Source organism: Bombina bombina, unplaced genomic scaffold (assembly GCF_027579735.1).
Source record: "Bombina bombina isolate aBomBom1 unplaced genomic scaffold, aBomBom1.pri scaffold_860, whole genome shotgun sequence".
NCBI lineage: Eukaryota > Metazoa > Chordata > Amphibia > Anura > Bombinatoridae > Bombina > Bombina bombina.
The window spans coordinates 27,661-47,261 of NW_026510885.1; the positions used below are offsets into that span (position 1 = coordinate 27,661).

General features: G+C 40.6%; 1 protein-coding gene across 1 annotated transcript in view; it reads right to left on the reverse strand.

The window, feature by feature from the left end:
• Positions 1-1,260: 1,260 nt before the first annotated feature.
• LOC128643510 (protein strawberry notch homolog 1) overlaps positions 1,261-19,601 on the reverse strand; it is a gene marked incomplete at its 5' end in the record, with an annotated part of 92,521 nt that continues 74,180 nt past the window's right edge. Inside the window, 2 exons of the mRNA XM_053696356.1 lie at positions 1,261-2,697; positions 3,181-3,374. Coding sequence (XP_053552331.1) covers positions 2,555-2,697; positions 3,181-3,374 — 337 coding nt within the window. The remainder of the gene's footprint in view (positions 2,698-3,180; positions 3,375-19,601) is intronic.

Genomic DNA, 19,601 nt, shown 5'->3' on the forward strand with positions numbered 1-19,601 from the left:
AGAATTCTCTACCGCCGCAGTGTCAGGAATGCGGAAATGGGAGACCAGAACGAAGACATGCCCTGTTACAAGGTGAACCGTACAGTCCAAAAAAAACAAGCCCAACCGTAAGGTTGCGTCACTTCGAAAGGCAGTTATGTTCCAAAAGCCACAAGCCCAGTTAACACTACACATAAGCAGATTGAATAACATAACAAACATGATTAAACCCCCCCCCCGTTCAATAATCCCCCTCAGGAGATATTAACCCTTGATTTCAAGATACTTAAACAGTCCCACTGAGACCCTGTATTTTTCATGTGAGTTCGCAGGAACAACTGCGTTCGTTTCATTTTACTTCTTCATGAATGTACTATCTTACAGGAATGTACGCCATTGAACAGGAACATGGCCCTTCAAGTGTGACGAATAGTAGCCTTGCCTCCGCCATGAACTTGAGAGAAGAAAGCAGGCAGCGACGCGAAGTTAGACAACGCTGATTGCTTCTGGAGTTGTTAAAATGAGTCGGGATGGTTTCACAGAAAAACTCTTCCTGCATCTCCAGACTAACTTTCATCCAAGTCCTCACTGAGAGACTGACAGGATTACTTAAAACTCCCGTCCCATGTCGAAGAGTACTACCCTCCATAAGAGACTAAAACAAACTTGACACTTCTCTGCCAACCTCCTGGGACGAAAGGCAAAGAATAACTGGGGGAGGAGTGACGAGTATTTAAGTCTTTGGCTGGGGTGTCTTTGCCGCCTCTTGGTGGCCAGGTTCTTATTTCCCATGAATGCAGCTGTGGACTCTTTCCATTTATAAAGAAAATAGCAATTTAACTTTAGAGATGTAGGTGTCAGTGTGAGTTGTAATATGTCTCAGTTGAGGCAGCTTTAAATACTGTATGTGACTACTGATGAATACCGTAGTTAGCAGGAACGTCTCAGCATGCATTTCACCAAGGGCCTTGTAAAATAAAAAATAAACCTAAGACTTCTTGTCAGACATGTCTTAACTAAAAATTGTCTTTGGTGTTGTCTGAATCACCCAATGAGTAAAGCAAATTCAGCTGTAAGCATTAATATCTGGCAAGTTTCATGTTAAAACAGAGGCTTAAATCATTTTTGGCATGAAAAAGAACAACATTCCCGACTGTATATTTTATTGTATGTCAAGTGTTTTATTAAAAAATAAAAAAGCTAATCATATTTTGATGCAGAAAAGTTAAGTTTTTCTTGAGATGGATCTTCAAACTCCTTTAGAAAAGGATTCAAACAATATTGTCCTTGTTAATACAATAACTTTTATTTGTTCTCCACAAGATGTTCAGACCTTGCAGAGTAGATTTAAACAGGTTTATACAGTCTCAAAACGTTCAATAGTGCAACCTGTGCAAGCAAGAAAAGAAACTTTGTCCTTTTCACATCCTTATAAACATCTACTATTGGAGGCAAAAAAAGCCTTACCCATATTATATAGATAAGTAACTATTCACATTTGTACATTACAATTTTAAACAGCTCAAGATAAACTCTACAATGTCTTACAACATATTGAATGGTATTCAAGTTACAGAGAAGGCAAAACAACACAAACAGCAGGGAGTCTTGAGTGATCTACATAACACAGCATACAACTCAAGATCTGTCTCTTACCAGTGAAATAAGGTCTATTAAATTACAATAAGCAATTCTCAGGGAAGATGGGATGCATTTGTTTTGTTCCTGTAAAGAAGAAGAAGAAGAAAAAAAAAAAAAAACAGGGGGGGGGAACAAGCCCTTTTCTGCAGTACATTAGAAAAATTGCATCTATACATGTGAAACTTTGGGATTTTTCCGCTCCAGTTTTGAGAGTCAGTGTGTTCAAAATTTCCACATGGCAGAGAAGAGAACACACATTTAACGTAAATAGCAGATAAAGTATTAAGGGTGATGAAGGTCTATGTTCTTGTCTTGCAATAAGTTTTTTAAAGCCTTTCTATTCATGCTCCCAGAAACATGCACTGCTTTAAATTAAAAAAAGTGAGTGGAACACAAATATACCTTTATCTTTTTAAATACAGTGCATTAACAAACGCATGCATCCTTAAGATTACACAGGTGAAGGAAAATAACCTATATACACACACACACATGTTTATGCATCATACCTTCCAAGTACATGCATTTAGGGAAAACTCCCCCCCAAAAAAACAATGGTCGACTACCAAGTTAAACCCTGAGCACTGTATTGAAAATTAAGAAAATGAAGACACGGTGAAGGATCTAAACACTCTGCTGCATGAATAAAAAATATATCTACCCAGCACGGAGTGTAATATTTATTTAAAAAAATAAAAATAAATAATTAGGAGAGGGAAAAGATGGGAAGCACAAAAAAGTAAAAAAACGATGTGCCACTTTAAGGAACTTGTGGATTCCCACCAGAACATCTGCAAGTGCTCAAAGTCCTGACTTGTAACAGAACTGAGCAAGCAGGTATGCACAAGTTGTCTGAGCTCTTTGGAATCTGTCCCTGATTTGTATGCAGTTATGCTCCAGCAGCCTCTCCCACATCTCCACGGGCCTTTTCACTCTACAGGGCACTAAAGTTGCTGATACTCTGAGGGTGAAGTTGCTGCCACATCTGCTGCTGTTGTACTGCAATCTGCTGAGACTGGTCTGACGTGGACAGCAGATTCACAAGTGAAAACACACAATTTGCAGGAATGATTAAACCTGTTAACACGAAGAAAATGCTGTAAGTGCAAAATAATAATTTCTCAATAATCTGATAATTATACTAGTGACATTGCATTAAATATGTAAATAGACAATGTAGAAGAAAGGATATTTCAATGAAAGATAAATCTATTCTGCATCCAACCAACTGCAATTATAGGAAATTGCTACTATGTCAAAAGGGAAAGGACACCATAAGGAATGTACAGCAACCTCTGGGTTTGGGAAAATGTCACTAATGGCAGATACAAGTTTCTAAATCAGAAAACTTATTGTAGCAGACACTTCTGATGCATAGAAAGCTAAAAATATTTAAATGTATTCACTTATTACATCACTTGATGATCAGACCAAAGGTAATTGAGGAAGTCAATAAAACACACAAAGTATTAATTGTTGTAAAAAAAAAAAAAAAGTCAACAACTTGTACAGTGTGAAACTTAAAAGCGTAAGTACTATTGTACATGGAGAGACACTTACCAACAATCCTTTGTCCATCTTCAGTTCTTAGTCTAACTATTTGCATCTTTACATTTGTGCCACTTACAGATGCCAGAACACCTTCTACCTTAGTCCATACACTTAGGACAGATCCACATAAAACGTAGTATGTCCGGCAGCGCAACCCAATTTCACAGATTAAACCTAGGCTTGCCTTCTTACAATTACCTCTCCTACAAAAACAACAATAAAAACAGAAATTAGAAAAATGTTCGGTCATATTAAATTTTATTTTTATTAAAGTTAAGTCCACCTACATCTGTCCTTTTACAACTTACTTGAATTTTTTCCACATAAAACAAAATCTATGCTTACCTGATAAATGTATTTATTTCCAGGCATGGAGAGTCAACAAATCATTCTAATTACTAGTGCGAGATTCACTCCTGGCCAGAGCTGTTAAGTATCACTTCCCTTATCCATAACCCATCAGTCATTCGGCCGAAGGAAAAATGGAAAAAGAGAAAACAAGGTATAGAGGTGCTTGAGATTTTAACAAAAAAAACTGCCGGGTCATGGACTCTCCATGCCTGGAAATAAATTTATTAGGCAAGCATACATTTTGTTTTCTTTCCTAAGGCATGGAGAGTCCACAAATCATTCTAATTACTAGTGGGAACCAATACCCAAGCTAGAGGACACAGAATGAAGGAATGGAGGGAGAACAAGACAGGCGGACCTAAACTGAAGGCATCACTGCTTGAAGAACTTTTCTCCCAAAAGAAGCCTCAGCTGAGGCAAAAGTATCAAATTTGTAGAATTTGGAAAAAAAATATGTATAGAGGACCATGTGGCTGCCTTGCAAATTTGCTCCACCGAAGCTTCATTTTTGAAAGCTCAGGAAGATGAAACAACTCTAGTGGAATGAGCCGTAATTCTCTCAGGAGGCTGCTGTCCAGCTGTCTCATAAGCTAACGGAATAACACTTCTCAACCAGAGAGAAAGAGTAGTAAAAGTTGCCTTCTGACCCCTAAGCTTTCCAGAGAAAACAAACATGGCAGAAGTCTGCCGAAAACTTAGTTGCTTGAAGGTAAAATTTCAGAGCTCGCACATCATCCAAGTTATGCAAAAGACTTTCCTTTTGTGAAAAAGGATTAGGACAAAAAGGAGGAACAACAATTTCCTGATTAATATTGCAATCCGACACTACCTTAGGGAGAAACTCCAGCTTAGTAAGTAGGACCGCCTGATCAGCATGAAAAATAAGGTAAGGGGAATCGCAATGCAAAGTCGAAAGTTCGGAAACTCTGCGTGCGGAAGAAATAGCAATAAGAAAGAAGACCTTTCATGATAGTAACTTAATATCAACAGAATGCATCGTCTCAAACTGAGCCTGCTGCAAAACAATCTTTAACAAGATTAAGGCTCCAAGGAGGAGCAACAGGTTTAAACACAGGCCTGATTCTGACCAAGGCCTGAACAAAACACTGAACACGTCTAACAGATGTGCCAGACATTTATGCAAAAGGACAGTGCAGAAACCTGACCCCCTTCAGAGTACTGACTGAAACCTTTCTCCGGGCCCTCCTAAAGAAAAGCCAAAATTCGAGGAACTCTTACTTTGTTCCAAGAGAAATCCTTTGAATCACACCAATGAAGGTATTTGTGCCATATCTTATGGCAAATTTTGCAAGTAACTAGTTTATGAGCCTAAAGCATAGTATCTATGACTTCCCAGAGAAGCCACGTCTAGCCAAAACTAAACGTTCAATCTCCAAGCAGCTTCAGAGAATCCAGATTTGGATGAAGGAAGGACCCTAAAGTAGAAGGTCCTTCCTCACAGGTAACCTCCAAGGCGGAAGAGATGACATTGTCACCAGATCCTGCGAGGTCATGCAGGAGCCATTAGAATCAGATGCTCTCTTTCTGCTTGATGCAAGCTATTACTTGTAGAATTAGTGCAAACTGAGGAAACAGGTATGCTAGATTGAAGTTCCAAGAAACCACCAGAGCATCTATCAGAACGGCTTGAGGGTCTCTTGATTTTGAACCGCACTTTGGAAGCTTGTCATTGAGGAGACGCCATCAGATCCAACTCCGGAACCCCCCACCTGAGTTATTGTGAAAATATCTGGGTGGAGAGCCCACTCTCCCGGATGAAAAGTCTGCCTGCTCAGAAAATCCGCTTCCCAATTGTCCACCCCCGGTATGTGGATGGCAGAGAGATGGCAATTGTGAGACTGCAGAATGCGAGTCACCTCCTTCATAGCCAAGGAACTCAAGAGTTCCTCCCTGGTGGTTGATAAATCGGACCAAAGCTATTTGCGGCCAGGCTATCAAAGCATTGAAGATTGCTCGCAACTCCAAAAGTTTATTGAAAGAGCGGACTCCTCCGGAGTCCACAAGGCCCTGTGATTTTAAAGAGCCCCAAACTGCTCTCCAGCCAACAGGCCTTCAACCAGGAAGGCCTCAGGAAGCATGTACCCGGAGAGAGGGGGGGGGGGGGGCGGGGAAGAGAGAGCAACAGAGAGAGAGAGAGAAAAATCTTCATGGACAGGGAATCTATAATTGTTCCTAAGAAACACATCCTTGTATCTGGTACAAGGGAACTTCTCTTTGCCAGATTCACTTTCCACCCGTGGGAACGTACAATAGACAACATCTCTGTAGATTATGCTAGATGAAAAGATGGCGCTTGAACTAAGATGTCATCCAGATAAGGTGCCACCGCAATTCCATGGGACCTGACCACTGCCAGAAGAGCCCCCAGAACCTTTGTAAAAATTATGGGAGCTGTAGCAAGGCCAAAAGGAAGGGCAACAAACTTGAATTTTTTTTTATCAATATCTGAGGTTTGCCTTTCTGGACAATGATCCCTGTGAATGGGAACATGAAGATACGCGTCCTTCAGGTCTATGGTCGTTATGAACTGACCCTCTGGAACCAAAGGAAGAATGGAATGAATGGTCTCCATTTAGGACGGAACCCTGAGAAATTGGTTGACACTTCAGGTCCAGTATGTAGTTCCTTTTTTGGAACTACAAATAGATTTGAATAGAATCCTAAACTCTGTTCCTCTAGAGAAACTGGAACAATCACCCCCAGGAAAGATAGGTCCTTTACGCAGTTTAAAAGGGACAGTACGCTGTAAATTTGTTTTTATATTAATGTATTTTTTTTTCCCAATATTGTTTATTAACCAACAAAGGCAGTATTATACAATGCTACAAGCAGAAGTCATAACAGTTACAAGAATGATAAAACAAAAAGAATTACTGTCTTCTGATATTTCAGACAATTTTAACAAATCAAGACTTATTGAATAACTTCAAACACAAAATCCTCCTCAAGGAAGGTTTACTATCATTATAGTCTAAATCAAAGAAGAAATAATTATCTTGATTCGCCTTATGTTGGCATTTTCTTTCCCTTTTCTTCCCTTTCCCCCCTACAATATCCCCACCTCGGAATTAAAATATAATTTATACAATAAAAAAAAAAAAATTATATAAAGAAGGAATGACCATCTCTCTCCCTGCTCCATCTACCATATGCCTAAAAGGACTAATTCAAAATTCTGAAATGGAAAAATCATATATTCCATTTCAGTTTCAGGCAGTGTTTTAATATACACAGACCATTTATTGAAAAAATTCCTTATGTCATGTTCATTGTCTATGTTTGTATCCTTTTGTTCTAGTAGGCACTGTTTTTTCAGACAGCTCTGAATTTCCGAGACACTGGGTACAGAACGCATTTTCCATTTCTTGCATATTAAGTATCTGGTAGCTAAAATAGACATAGCTACCAGCTTATCATTAGGGTGGTGTCTGTTTAAGTTGTCAATGCATAATATAATCTGATATAAAGACAAGGTCACTGGGGGAATTTTCAACACCCTATTCAACCAATATTCTACCTTGCGCCATAAGTTTCTAATTTTTGGACAAGACCAGAACATATGTTCAAGGTCAGCTGCTGGAAATGAGCACTTAGGACATTTGTCAAAATCTAAGTTATATACCCTACGGCCCTTATCCGGAGTGAAGTATGCTCTGTGAAGCAATTTAATATGCGCTTCCCGCCAAGTAGCTGAGAGAGTTATCCTTGCCACTTTCCTTATAGAGTGTTGAAGAATTTTTGAATCCACCATGTTCGGATCTGAAAGTGAGATCCATGTTGACACTAGCCTTGCCAAAGTTAAGGTTCCCCTGTGAATACCAAGTAGACGATAACACAATGAAATAGACATCTGGCCAGTTCCCATAAGTTTAAACCAATTTTCCAAGTTACCCAGCTTCCAGCACCATCTTACTTCTCTAGTTATTTCAAAAAGAAAGTGCCTTATCTGCAGATAGGCGAAGAAATCCTTATTAGGTAAATTAAATTCCACTCAACTCTTCAAATGTTTTAATAGATTTTCTATCCCCATCTATCAGTAGGGATAATTTGTTTAGGCCATTCTTGTGCCATCTACGGAAAACCTCAGAATATAGCCCAGGTTGGAATTTTGGGTTGCCTATGAGGGGGAGATAGTTCGAGACCTTAGTGTTAATTGAAAGAAGCTTTGATATCTTCCACCAAGCCTTAATAGGGTTAGAAATTGTTTTAAATCTCTTAATCTCTGGTGGTAGCTCTTTAGGGGGAGAGTGTAAAAGTGCTAAAGGAAGGTATGGGTCAAACATATTAATTTCAAGATCATTATTTAAAATGTAGTCCTTAGACAAAACCCAACCAGATGCTATTCGTGCCAGGAAACTGAGATTGTACGCTCTAATGTCTGGAAGCGCCAAGCCTCCGAACTCTGCTCTTTTCCCTTGCCAGAGGAATTGTCTAATTAAGCTATTGATCAGCCGGACATCTTTTTCAAAAAGAATTACTGGAACGTTCTGAAGTATGCATAAAAGTTTTGGGAGGAGGACCATTTTAAAGAGTGCTACTCTCCCCGAAAGTGATAATGGAAGACTTTGCCATAGTCTGAGTTTTTCCCGAATTTGCTTTATAATTGGGGGTATGTTAAATTCATATAAATCACTAGAATTCACCGGGATATTTATCCCTAAATATTTAAATGAGTCTGTTACTATTTTAAATGGGTTATCTGTACAAGAATCAATGTTCCTCCTAATCCATAAAATTTCTGATTTAGATGCATTAATTTTGTATCCTGAGAAGGTACCAAATTGGTCAATTATCTGCATGAGTTTAGGGATATTAATTTTAGTATTTGACAAATACAACAGAACGTCATCTGCATATAAACCGATTTTCAACTCATGATTCATAATCTTTATACCTTCCAAGCTTTGTCTTATCATGATTGCTAGGGGCTCGATGGCGACATCAAACAGAAGTGGGGAGAGAGGACAACCCTGACGTGTTCCTCTCTCCAAAATTATTGGAGAGGATACAGTTCCATTGACTATCAGACTTGTAGCCGAGTGGTTGTATAGGTTCTCTATAAATTCAGGGAATTTACCCTTGATTCCAAACTTCAGCAAAGATGTATTTAGGTGTTTAAAGGTGACAGAGTCAAACGCTTTTTCGGCGTCAATGGAAAGAATAGCCATATCCGATGCTTCGAGTGATTCCTCTCTCCCCCCTCTGGGCAAGGAAGTTTTTCCAAAGTATTCTAGCGCGACTAATACCTCCCTGATTTTAGCCGAGGAGTTTCGTTTGTTTAGAAATCCAGCTTGATCTGTATGTATTACTTTTGGGAGAATTAACTGTAATCTGGTGGCTAAAAGAGAAGTTAGAATCTTATAATCTGAATTGAGTAAGGCTATCGGCCTATAGGATTCTTTTAGCGTCGGGTCCTTCCCTCCCTTAAGTATTAGAGTCGTATAGGAAGAGGAGAATGAAGATGTGACTGGATTACCGTTAATATAGATGTCATTATATAAATTTGTTAAATAAGGAGAGATTTCTGCGGATAATATCTTATAAAATTCATTAGGTAGTCCATCTGGACCTGCCGCTTTATTACTAGGAAGCCTAGTGATCACATTAGCTACTTCCTGGACCGAGATAGGGGAGTTAAGGTTACTGATACAATTGTCTGTAATTGAGGGGCTGGTGATCTTATTCCAGAACTCTGCAGATTTTCTACTATCGCTTCCTTTACAGGAATATATATCTTGATAGTATTCCACTAATGCAGATACGATTTTGTCGGGATTCCGAATTCGCTCGCCCTTGTGATGGAGTTCTTCAATGTCAGATTGCTTTTTCTCGTTCTTAACCATTTTAGCCAACATCTTTCCAGATTTATTCCCATATCTGTAAAGTTTGGCTTGGATTTTTAAATCTTTTTGCGCTTGTTGAGCCAAAATAAATGTATCCCTAGCTTCTTTTGCTTGCACATATTTAGCCCAGTTTAGGGGGCTTTTGTGCAGCAGATATTTATTGTACGAGTTAGATAATGTTTTATATATTTCCTTTTCTCTTAGTTTCAATTTCTTAGATAGAGCTATATTATAAGCCAAAATTTCGCCTCTGAGGACCGCCTTAGCGGTCTCCCAGAACAGGTCGGGGCGATCTATGTAGTAAGAATTAAACCGCAGAAATTCTTCAAACTTGGACCTAAGACAAGTTTTGAACTTCATGTCAGTTGCTAGATACCATGGAAAATAAAACCGCAAAGATTTAGGTTTCAGTTGTTTAAACTGAATATCCAGAGTAATCGGGGCGTGGTCTGATATTGAGATAGGATTGATTCCCGCCTGCACCATTAAGGATCCCAATCGCTCATCTACTAAAAATAGATCAATTCGGGAGAGGGTCTTGTGCGCTTTTGAGAGACAGGTAAATTCCTGTGTATCCGGATTCTGACTTCTCCAAATATCACGTAGTGCTAAATTTTGTTTTATTTTCTTGAACATGTTATATTCTAGATTATCCTTTTTCTGTTTTTTCTGTTTCATAGTTTCTCGAAGTCTATCTAACGGGCACTGCGGCACCATATTAAAATCCCCTCCCATAATTAAGTGCCCTTGACTATACAAAAGAAGTTTAGATTGGATTTTATACCAAAATTCTGGATCAAAAATGTTGGGACCATAAATGTTACATAGCGTGTACATTTCCTGGGCAATTTTTACTTTTAGCAGAACATATCTTCCCTCCGGATCGGGCTCGCAGTGCACCACCTCAAGCTGAATCCTTTTCCCAATTAGAATAGCCACACCCCTTTTTTACCGATGCTAGGTGAATAAAATACGTCTCTGACCCAAGAAACTTTAAGTTTACAAGATTCTTCTGGGTTAAGATGCATTTCTTGGATAAACCCTATGTCCGTTTGGAGTTTTCTTAATTGGGTCAGAATAGCTTTTCGCTTGATAGGGGTAGAAATCCCTCCCACATTCCACGAGATTATTCTAAGTTTTTCTATTCTTCTATGGCTTTAAAACTAATATGGAGCAGGGGGAGAAGAGAAACGAGAAAGAAAGAAAGAGAAAAAAATATTAATGTATTTTAAATGACTTGTTATACCACCAGTATAAAATATTTGACAAATTGCATTTTCAGGTTTATTTGTGTATATGAAGTAGCTGGTTTTGTGCTTTGAAACCACAGACTATTACGATGGGTTGTACTTAAAGGTAATATCAGATCTCATTATGTTTTAACTTTTAGTAGACACTTGCTTCCTTATATTTGTCTGGAACACCAAAGCTTAAAAGGGACAGTAAACACCACAATTGTTGTTGTTTAAAAAAGGTAGATAATCCCTTTATTACCCTTTCCCCAGTTTTGCATAACCAACACAGTTATAATAATATACTTTTTACCTCTGTGATTACCTTGTATCTAAGCCTTTGCAAACTACCCCCTTATTTCAGTTCTTTTGACAGATTTGCATTTTTAGCCAATCAGTGCTGACTCCTAGGAGCTTCATGTGCCTGAGCTCAATGTTATCTATGTGAAACAAATGAACTAACGTCCTGTAGTGGTGAAAAACTGTCTAAATGATTTCAGATTAGAGGCGGCCTTCAATGTCTAAGAAATTAGCATACGAACCTCCTAGGTTTAGCTTTCAACTAAGAATACCAAAAGAACAAAGCAAAATTGGTAATAAAAGTAAATTGGAAAGTTGTTTAAAATGGCATGCCCTATTTAAATCATGAGGTTTTTTTTTTACTTGACGGTCCCTTTAATACATAGAGAAAACAATGGAAAATTATCATTGTATTACTTAACTATCCTGCATCCCACTGAGACTAATTTCTTCTGCTGGCTGTGTTTACTTAGGCTTGTCAATAGCACATACTCCATTATCAAAACTTTCAGTATAGGTGGCTATACCACAGGCTAAATCAGCCATTTTAAATGGTGAAATAGGAGTAAAGGAGCTACTTGTATACAATTTAATACACTCTAGCAGGTAAAATGGATCATTGGGAATAATTTAAAGGGGAGAAAATTTGGGGGTGAACAGTCCCTTTAAGAAGGCCTCTCTCTTTATCCGGTCCACAGATAACCTTGACAGGTGGAATCTACCCCTGGGAGGACAGGATTTGAATCCTACTCTGTAACCGTGGGACACTGTCTTCGGCCCAAGAATCTGGGACATCGCATATTCAAGCCTGCCGAAAAAAAAAAAAAAAAAAAAAAGAGTCTGCCCCCACTTTATCCAATACAGGATCGGGGACGGTCCGTTTATGCCGATTTATATTCAGCGGAAGGTTGCTTGGCTTGCTTTCCTTTATTCCATGGCTGATTAGACCTTCAAGAAGACTTGGACTGATCCGGCTTGGAAGAGGAGGAGGAAGACTTTTGTCCCTTAAAGTTACGAAAGGAAATTAGAATTCTGTCGATCCTTAGGTCTATTCTTTTTATCCTGAGTTAGGAAAGCGCCCTTTCCACCTGTAATTTTTTTAGCCAAACCCGGACAAAACAAGGTTTTACCCTTATAAGGCAAAGATAAAAGCTTAGATTTGGAGGTTACATCTGCAGACCAAGATTTTAACCACAGAGCTCTGCAAGCTAAAAAAGTGAAACCGGAAATCTTAGCTCCCAGCCTAAGAACTTGCATGTTAGCATCACAAATAAAGGCAATAGCTAACTTTAGAGTCTTGATCCTGTCTTGGATCTCCTCTATAGTCTCCTCTAAGATGAGATTAGTCATCGCACCAATAAGATGCTGCAACCGCAACTGTAGCAATACTAGAAACAGGCTACCACTGCAATCCCTGATGAATATACATTTTCTTCAAAAAAGACACAAACTTCTTATCCATGGGATCCTTGAAAGAAAAACTATCTTCAATAGGAATAGTAGTTCTCTTGGCAAGAGTAGATATAGCTCCCTCTACCTTGGGCATTGTGCGCCACAAGTCACAAATAGAGTCAGCGACAGGGAACATCTTTTAAAAAACAGGGGACAGGGAAAAATAAATCCCAGGTTTATCCCATTCCTGAGATATCTGCCATACAGTCTGGAACCGGAAACACATCCACAGACGAGGGTTCATTATATACCCTATTAAGATTACTAGACCTCTTTGGATTCTCCAGGACAGACGAGTCAGATTCTTTCAAAGTAGCAAGAACCTCCTTTAAAAGTATTGAGGTGTTCTGACTTAAATCTGAAATTAATCTCCTCTGAATCTGCAGAATTAGCACCACAGTATCAAAATCTGACAATTCTCCTTCAGAAGACACAGAGGTACCATCCTTATCTGATAACTGGGACAAACTAACGCAGCCTTAGCAAAGTCAGAACCCTTATTAACATCCATATATACCATATATGCCAAACCCATAGCTGAGAGTGTCTTAAGTAATGAAAACATACTTACCAAGAGACACCCATCCACATATAGCAGATAGCCAAACAAGTACTGAAACTTATCAGTAGAGGTAATGGAATAAGAGAGTATATCGTTGATCTGAAAAGGGAGGTAGCAGATGAATCTCTACGACCGATAACAGAGAACCTATGAAATAGATCCTCCGTGAGGAAAACCATTGCATTCAATAGGTGATACTCCCTTCACATCCCTCTGACATTCACTGTACTCTGAGAGGAATCGGGCTTCAAAATTCTGAGAAGCGTATATCAACGTAGAAATCTTAGCACAAACTTACTTCACCACCTCCATAGGAGAAAGTTTGTAAAACTGAATTGTGGGTGTGGTGAGGGGTGTATTTATAGGCATTTTGAGGATTGGAAAACTTTGCCTCTCCTGGTAGGATTGTATATCCCATACGTCACTAGCTCATGGACTCTTGCCAATAACATGAAAGAAATTTCGATTTCTTCTTGCGCTTACTAGCCACCTTCGTAAAAGCTGCTGAAACCGCAGAAGTTATCTGCGCAGCAAAATCCCCAGGTAAAAAAAAACAGAATTTATGTTTACCTGATAAATTACTTTCTCCAACGGTGTGTCCGGTCCACGGCGTCATCCTTACTTGTGGGATATTCTCTTCCCCAACAGGAAATGGCAAAGAGCCCAGCAAAGCTGGTCACATGATCCCTCCTAGGCTCCGCCTACCCCAGTCATTCGACCGACGTTAAGGAGGAATATTTGCATAGGAGAAACCATACGATACCGTGGTGACTGTAGTTAAAGAAAATAAATCATCAGACCTGATTAAAAAACCAGGGCGGGCCGTGGACCGGACACACCGTTGGAGAAAGTAATTTATCAGGTAAACATAAATTCTGTTTTCTCCAACATAGGTGTGTCCGGTCCACGGCGTCATCCTTACTTGTGGGAACCAATACCAAAGCTTTAGGACACGGATGAAGGGAGGGAGCAAATCAGGTCACCTAAATGGAAGGCACCACGGTTTGCAAAACCTTTCTCCCAAAAAATAGCCTCAGAAGAAGCAAAAGTATCAAACTTGTAAAATTTGGTAAAAGTGTGCAGTGAAGACCAAGTCGCTGCCCTACATATCTGATCAACAGAAGCCTCGTTCTTGAAGGCCCATGTGGAAGCCACAGCCCTAGTGGAATGAGCTGTGATTCTTTCAGGAGGCTGCCGTCCGGCAGTCTCGTAAGCCAATCTGATGATGCTTTTAATCCAAAAAGAGAGAGAGGTAGAAGTTGCTTTTTGACCTCTCCTGTTACCAGAATAAACAACAAACAAGGAAGATGTTTGTCTAAAATCCTTTGTAGCATCTAAATAGAATTTTAGAGCGCGAACAACATTCAAATTGTGCAACAAACGTTCCTTCTTCGAAACTGGTTTCGGACACAAAGAAGGCACGACCATCTCCTGGTTAATGTTTTTGTTAGAAACAACTTTTGGAAGAAAACCAGGTTTAGTACGTAAAACCACCTTATCTGCATGGAACACCAGATAAGGAGGAGAACACTGCAGAGCAGATAATTCTGAAACTCTTCTAGCGGAAGAAATTGCAGCCAAAAACAAAACTTTCCAAGATAATAACTTAATATCAACGGAATGTAAGGGTTCAAACGGAACCCCCTGAAGAACTGAAAGAACTAAGTTGAGACTCCAAGGAGGAGTCAAAGGTTTGTAAACAGGCTTGATTCTAACCAGAGCCTGAACAAAGGCTTGAACATCTGGCACAGCTGCCAGCTCTTTGTGAAGTAACACAGACAAGGCAGAAATCTGTCCCTTCAAGGAACTTGCAGATAATCCTTTCTCCAATCCTTCTTGAAGAAAGGATAGAATCCTAGGAATCTTTACCTTGTCCCAAGGGAATCCTTTAGATTCACACCAACAGATATATTTTTTCCATATTTTGTGGTAAATTTTTCTAGTTACAGGCTTTCTGGCCTGAACAAGAATATCAATAACAGAATCTGAGAACCCTCGCTTTGATAAGATCAAGCGTTCAATCTCCAAGCAGTCAGCTGGAGTAGGACCAGATTCGGATGTTCGAACGGACCTTGAACAAGAAGGTCTCGTCTCAAAGGTAGCTTCCATGGTGAAGCCGATGACATATTCACCAGATCTGCCTACCAAGTCCTGCGTGGTTACGCAGGAGCTATCAAGATCACCTACGCCCTCTCCTGATTGATCCTGGCTACCAGCCTGGGGATGAGAGGAAACGGCGGGAATACATAAGCTAGGTTGAAGGTCCAAGGTGCTACTAGTGCATCTACTAGAGTCGCCTTGGGATCCCTGGATCTGGACCCGTAGCAAGGAACCTTGAAGTTCTAACGAGAGGCCATCAGATCCATGTCTGGAATGCCCCACAGTTGAGTGATTTGGGCAAAGATTTCCGGATGGAGTTCCCACACCCCCGGATGCAATGTCTGACGAATCAGAAAATCCGCTTCCCAAGTTTCCACTCCTGGGATGTGGATTGCAGACAGGTGGCAGGAGCGAGTCTCCGCCCATTGAATGATTTTGGTCACTTCTTCCATCGCCAGGGAACTCCTTGTTCCCCCCTGATGGTTGATGTACGCAACAGTCGTCATGTTGTCTGATTGAAACCGTATGAACTTGGCCCTCGCTAGCTGAGGCCAAGCCTTGAGAGCATTGAATATCGCTCTCAGTTCCAGAATATTTATCGGTAGAAGAGATTCTTCCCGAGACCAAAGACCCTGAGCTTTCAGGGATCCCCAGACCGCGCCCCAGCCCATCAGACTGGCGTCGGTCGTGACAATGACCCACTCTGGTCTGCGGGAGGTCACCCCTTGCGACAGGTTGTCCAGGGACAGCCACCAACGGAGTGAGTCTCTGGTCCTCTGATTTACTTGTATCTTCGGAGACAAGTCTGTATAGTCCCCATTCCACTGACTGAGCATACACAATTGAAATGGTCTTAGATGAATGCGCGCAAAAGGAACTATGTCCATTGCCGCTACCATCAAACCTATCACTTCCATGCACTGTGCTATGGAAGGAAGAGGAACGGAAGGAAGTATCCGACAAGAGTTTAGAAGTTTTGTTTTTCTGGTCTCTGTCAGAAAAATCCTCATTTCTAAGGAGTCTATTATTGTTCCCAAGAAGGGAACTCTTGTCGACGGAGATAGAGAACTCTTTTCCACGTTCACTTACCATCCGTGAGATCTGAGAAAGGCCAGGACTATGTCCGTGTGAGCCTTTGCTTGAGGAAGGGACGACGCTTGAATCAGAATGTCGTCCAAGTAAGGTACTACAGCAATGCCCCTTGGTCTTAGCACCGCCAGAAGGGACCCTAGTACCTTTGTGAAAATCCTTGGAACAGTGGCTAATCCGAAAGGAAGCGCCACGAACTGGTAATGCTTGTCCAGGAATGCGAACCTTAGGAACCGATGATGTTCCTTGTGGACAGGAATATGTAGATACGCATCCTTTAAATCCACCGTGGTCAAGAATTGACCTACCTGGATGGAAGGATTGTTCGAATGGTTTCCATTTTGGACGATGGAACCTTGAGAAACTTGTTTAGGATCTTGAGACCTAAGATTGGTCTGAACGTTCCCTCTTTTTTGGGAACTACGAACAGATTGGAGTAGAACCCCATCCCTCGTTCTTTTAATGGAACAGGATGAATCACTTCCAGAAGATAACCTTGGAAGACTATTTCTAGCGCCCAAGGATCCAGAACATCTCTTGCCCAAGCCTGAGTGAAGAGAGAGAGTCTGCCCCCCACCAAATCCGGTCCCGGATCGGGGGCCCGCATCTCATGCTGTCTTGGGAGCAGTGGCAGGTTTCTTGGCCTGCTTTCCTTTGTTCCAGCCTTGCCTTGGTCTCCAGGCTGGATTGGCTTGAGAAGTATTACCCTCCTGCTTAGAGGACGTAGCACTTGGGGCTGGTCCGTTTCTGCGAAAGGGACGAAAATTAGGTTTATTTTTGGCCTTGAAAGACCTATTCTGAGGAAGGGCGTGGCCCTTGCCCCCAGTGATAGAGATAAACTCTTTCAAGTCAGGGCCAAACAGTGTTTTCCCCTTGAAAGGAATGTCAAACAATTTGTTCTTGGAAGACGCATCCGCTGACCAAGATTTTAACCAAAGCGCTCTGCGCGCCACAATAGCAAACCCAGAATTTTTCGCCGCTAATCTAGCCAATTGCAAGGTGGCGTCTAGGGTGAAAGAATTAGCCAATTTAAGAGCACGAATTCTGTCCATAATCTCCTCATAAGAAGAAGAATTACTAATAATCGCCTTTTCTAGCTCATCGCACCAGAAACACGCGGCTGTAGTGACAGGGACAATGCATGCAATTGGTTGTAGAAGGTAACCTTGCTGAACAAACATCTTTTTTTGCAAACCTTCTAATTTTTTATCCATAGGATCTTGGAAAGCACAACTATCTTCTATGGGTATAGTGGTGCGCTTGTTTAGAGTAGAAACCGCCCCCTCGACCTTGGGGACTGTCTGCCATAAGTCCTTTCTAGGGTTGACTATAGGAAACAATTTTTTAAATATGGGGGGAGGTACGAAAGGTACACCGGGCCTGTCCCATTCTTTATTAACAATGTACGCCACCCGCTTGAGTATAGGAAAAGCTTCGGGGGGCCCCGGGGCCTCTAGGAACTTGTCCATTTTACATAGTGTTTCTGGAATGACCAGATAATCGCAATCATCCAAATTGGATAACACCTCCTTAAGCAGAGCGCGGAGATGTTCCAACTTAAATTTAAAAGTAATCACATCAGGTTCAGCTTGTTGAGAAATTTTTCCTGAATCTGAAATTTCTCCCTCAGACAAAACCTCCCTGGCCCCCTCAGACTGGTGTAGGGGCCCTTCAGAAACAATATCATCAGCGGCCTCATGCTCTTCAGTATTTTCTAAAACAGAGCAGTCGCGCTTTCGCTGATAAGTGGGCATATTGGCTAAAATGTTTTTGATAGAATTATCCATTACAGCCGTTAATTGTTGCATAGTAAGGAGTATTGGCACGCTAGATGTACTAGGGGCCTCCTGTATGGGCAAAACTGGTGTAGACGAAGGAGGGGATGATGCAGTACCATGCTTACTCCCCTCACTTGAGGAATCATCTTGGGCATCATTTTTACTAAATTTATTATGACATAAATCACATCTATTTAAATGAAAAGGAACCTTGGCTTCCCCACAGTCAGAACACAATCTATCCGGTAGTTCAGACATGTTAAACAGGCATAAACATGATAAAGCCCAAAAAAGTTTTAAAATAAAACCGTTACTATCACTTTAAATTTTAAACTGAACACACTTTATTACTGCAATTGCGAAAAAGTATGAAGGAATTGTTCAAAATTCACCAAAATTTCACCACAGTGTCTTAAAGCCTTAAAAGTATTGCACACCAAATTTGGAAGCTTTAACCCTTAAAATAACCCCTTTACAGTCCCTGGAATCTGCTTTGCTGAGACCCAACCAAGCCCAAAGGGGAATACGATACCAAATAATGCCTTCAGAAAGACTTTTCTATGTATCAGAGCTCCACACACATGCAGCTGCATGTCATGCTGTTCTCAAAAACAAGTGCGCCATACCGGCGCGAAAATGAGGCTCTGACTATGATTAGGGAAAGCCCCAATAGAATAAAGTGTCTAAAACAGTGCCTGCCGATATTATTTTACAAAAAATACCCAGATTAAATGATTCCTCAAGGCTAAATATGTGTAAATATGATCGATTTAGCCCAGAAAATGACTACAGTCTTAATAAGCCCTTGTGAAGCCCCTATTTACTGTGTGAATAAAAATGGCTTACCGGATCCCATAGGGAAAATGACAGCTTCCAGCATTACATCGTCTTGTTAGAATGTGTCATACCTCAAGCAGCAAAAGACTGCACACTGTTCCCCCAACTGAAGTTAATTCCTCTCAACAGTCCTGTGTGGAACAGCCATGGATTTTAGTAACGGTTGCTAAAATCATTTTCCTCATACAAACAGAAATCTTCATCTCTTTTCTGTTTCAGAGTAAATAGTACATACCAGCACTATTTTAAAATAACAAACTCTTGATTGAATAATAAAAACTACAGTTAAACACTAAAAAACTCTAAGCCATCTCCGTGGAGATGTTGCCTGTACAACGGCAAAGAGAATGACTGGGGTAGGCGGAGCCTAGGAGGGATCATGTGACCAGCTTTGCTGGGCTCTTTGCCATTTCCTGTTGGGGAAGAGAATATCCCACAAGTAAGGATGACGCCGTGGACCGGACACACCTATGTTGGAGAAAACAAAAACATAACCCCAGAAGGTTGAGAGGAACCGGAGGGCACTGCATGTGAAGCTTGGGAAGTTTGATGGGAAAGCTGAGGCATTGCTAGGACAACATTATCCTGAGACAGAAGGCTGAGAGAGAAATCTCATCTTTAAACAATAAAGTTCTATTTAAGCAGGAGGAGCAAAACTGCACAGGAGAAACATTAGTCTCCAAGCAAAATGAACATTCCTCAAAAGATCCACTTTCTTCATTAGTATCCATAACTAAGAACAAATTGGCCCCCCACAAGAAATTAGCAAAATAAACATATTGCCCTGAAAAATATACACTCTGTATAACTCTTTGAATAAAATAAAAAACCTGCACTGTAATACCTCAGCTCTGCGAAAGACTTA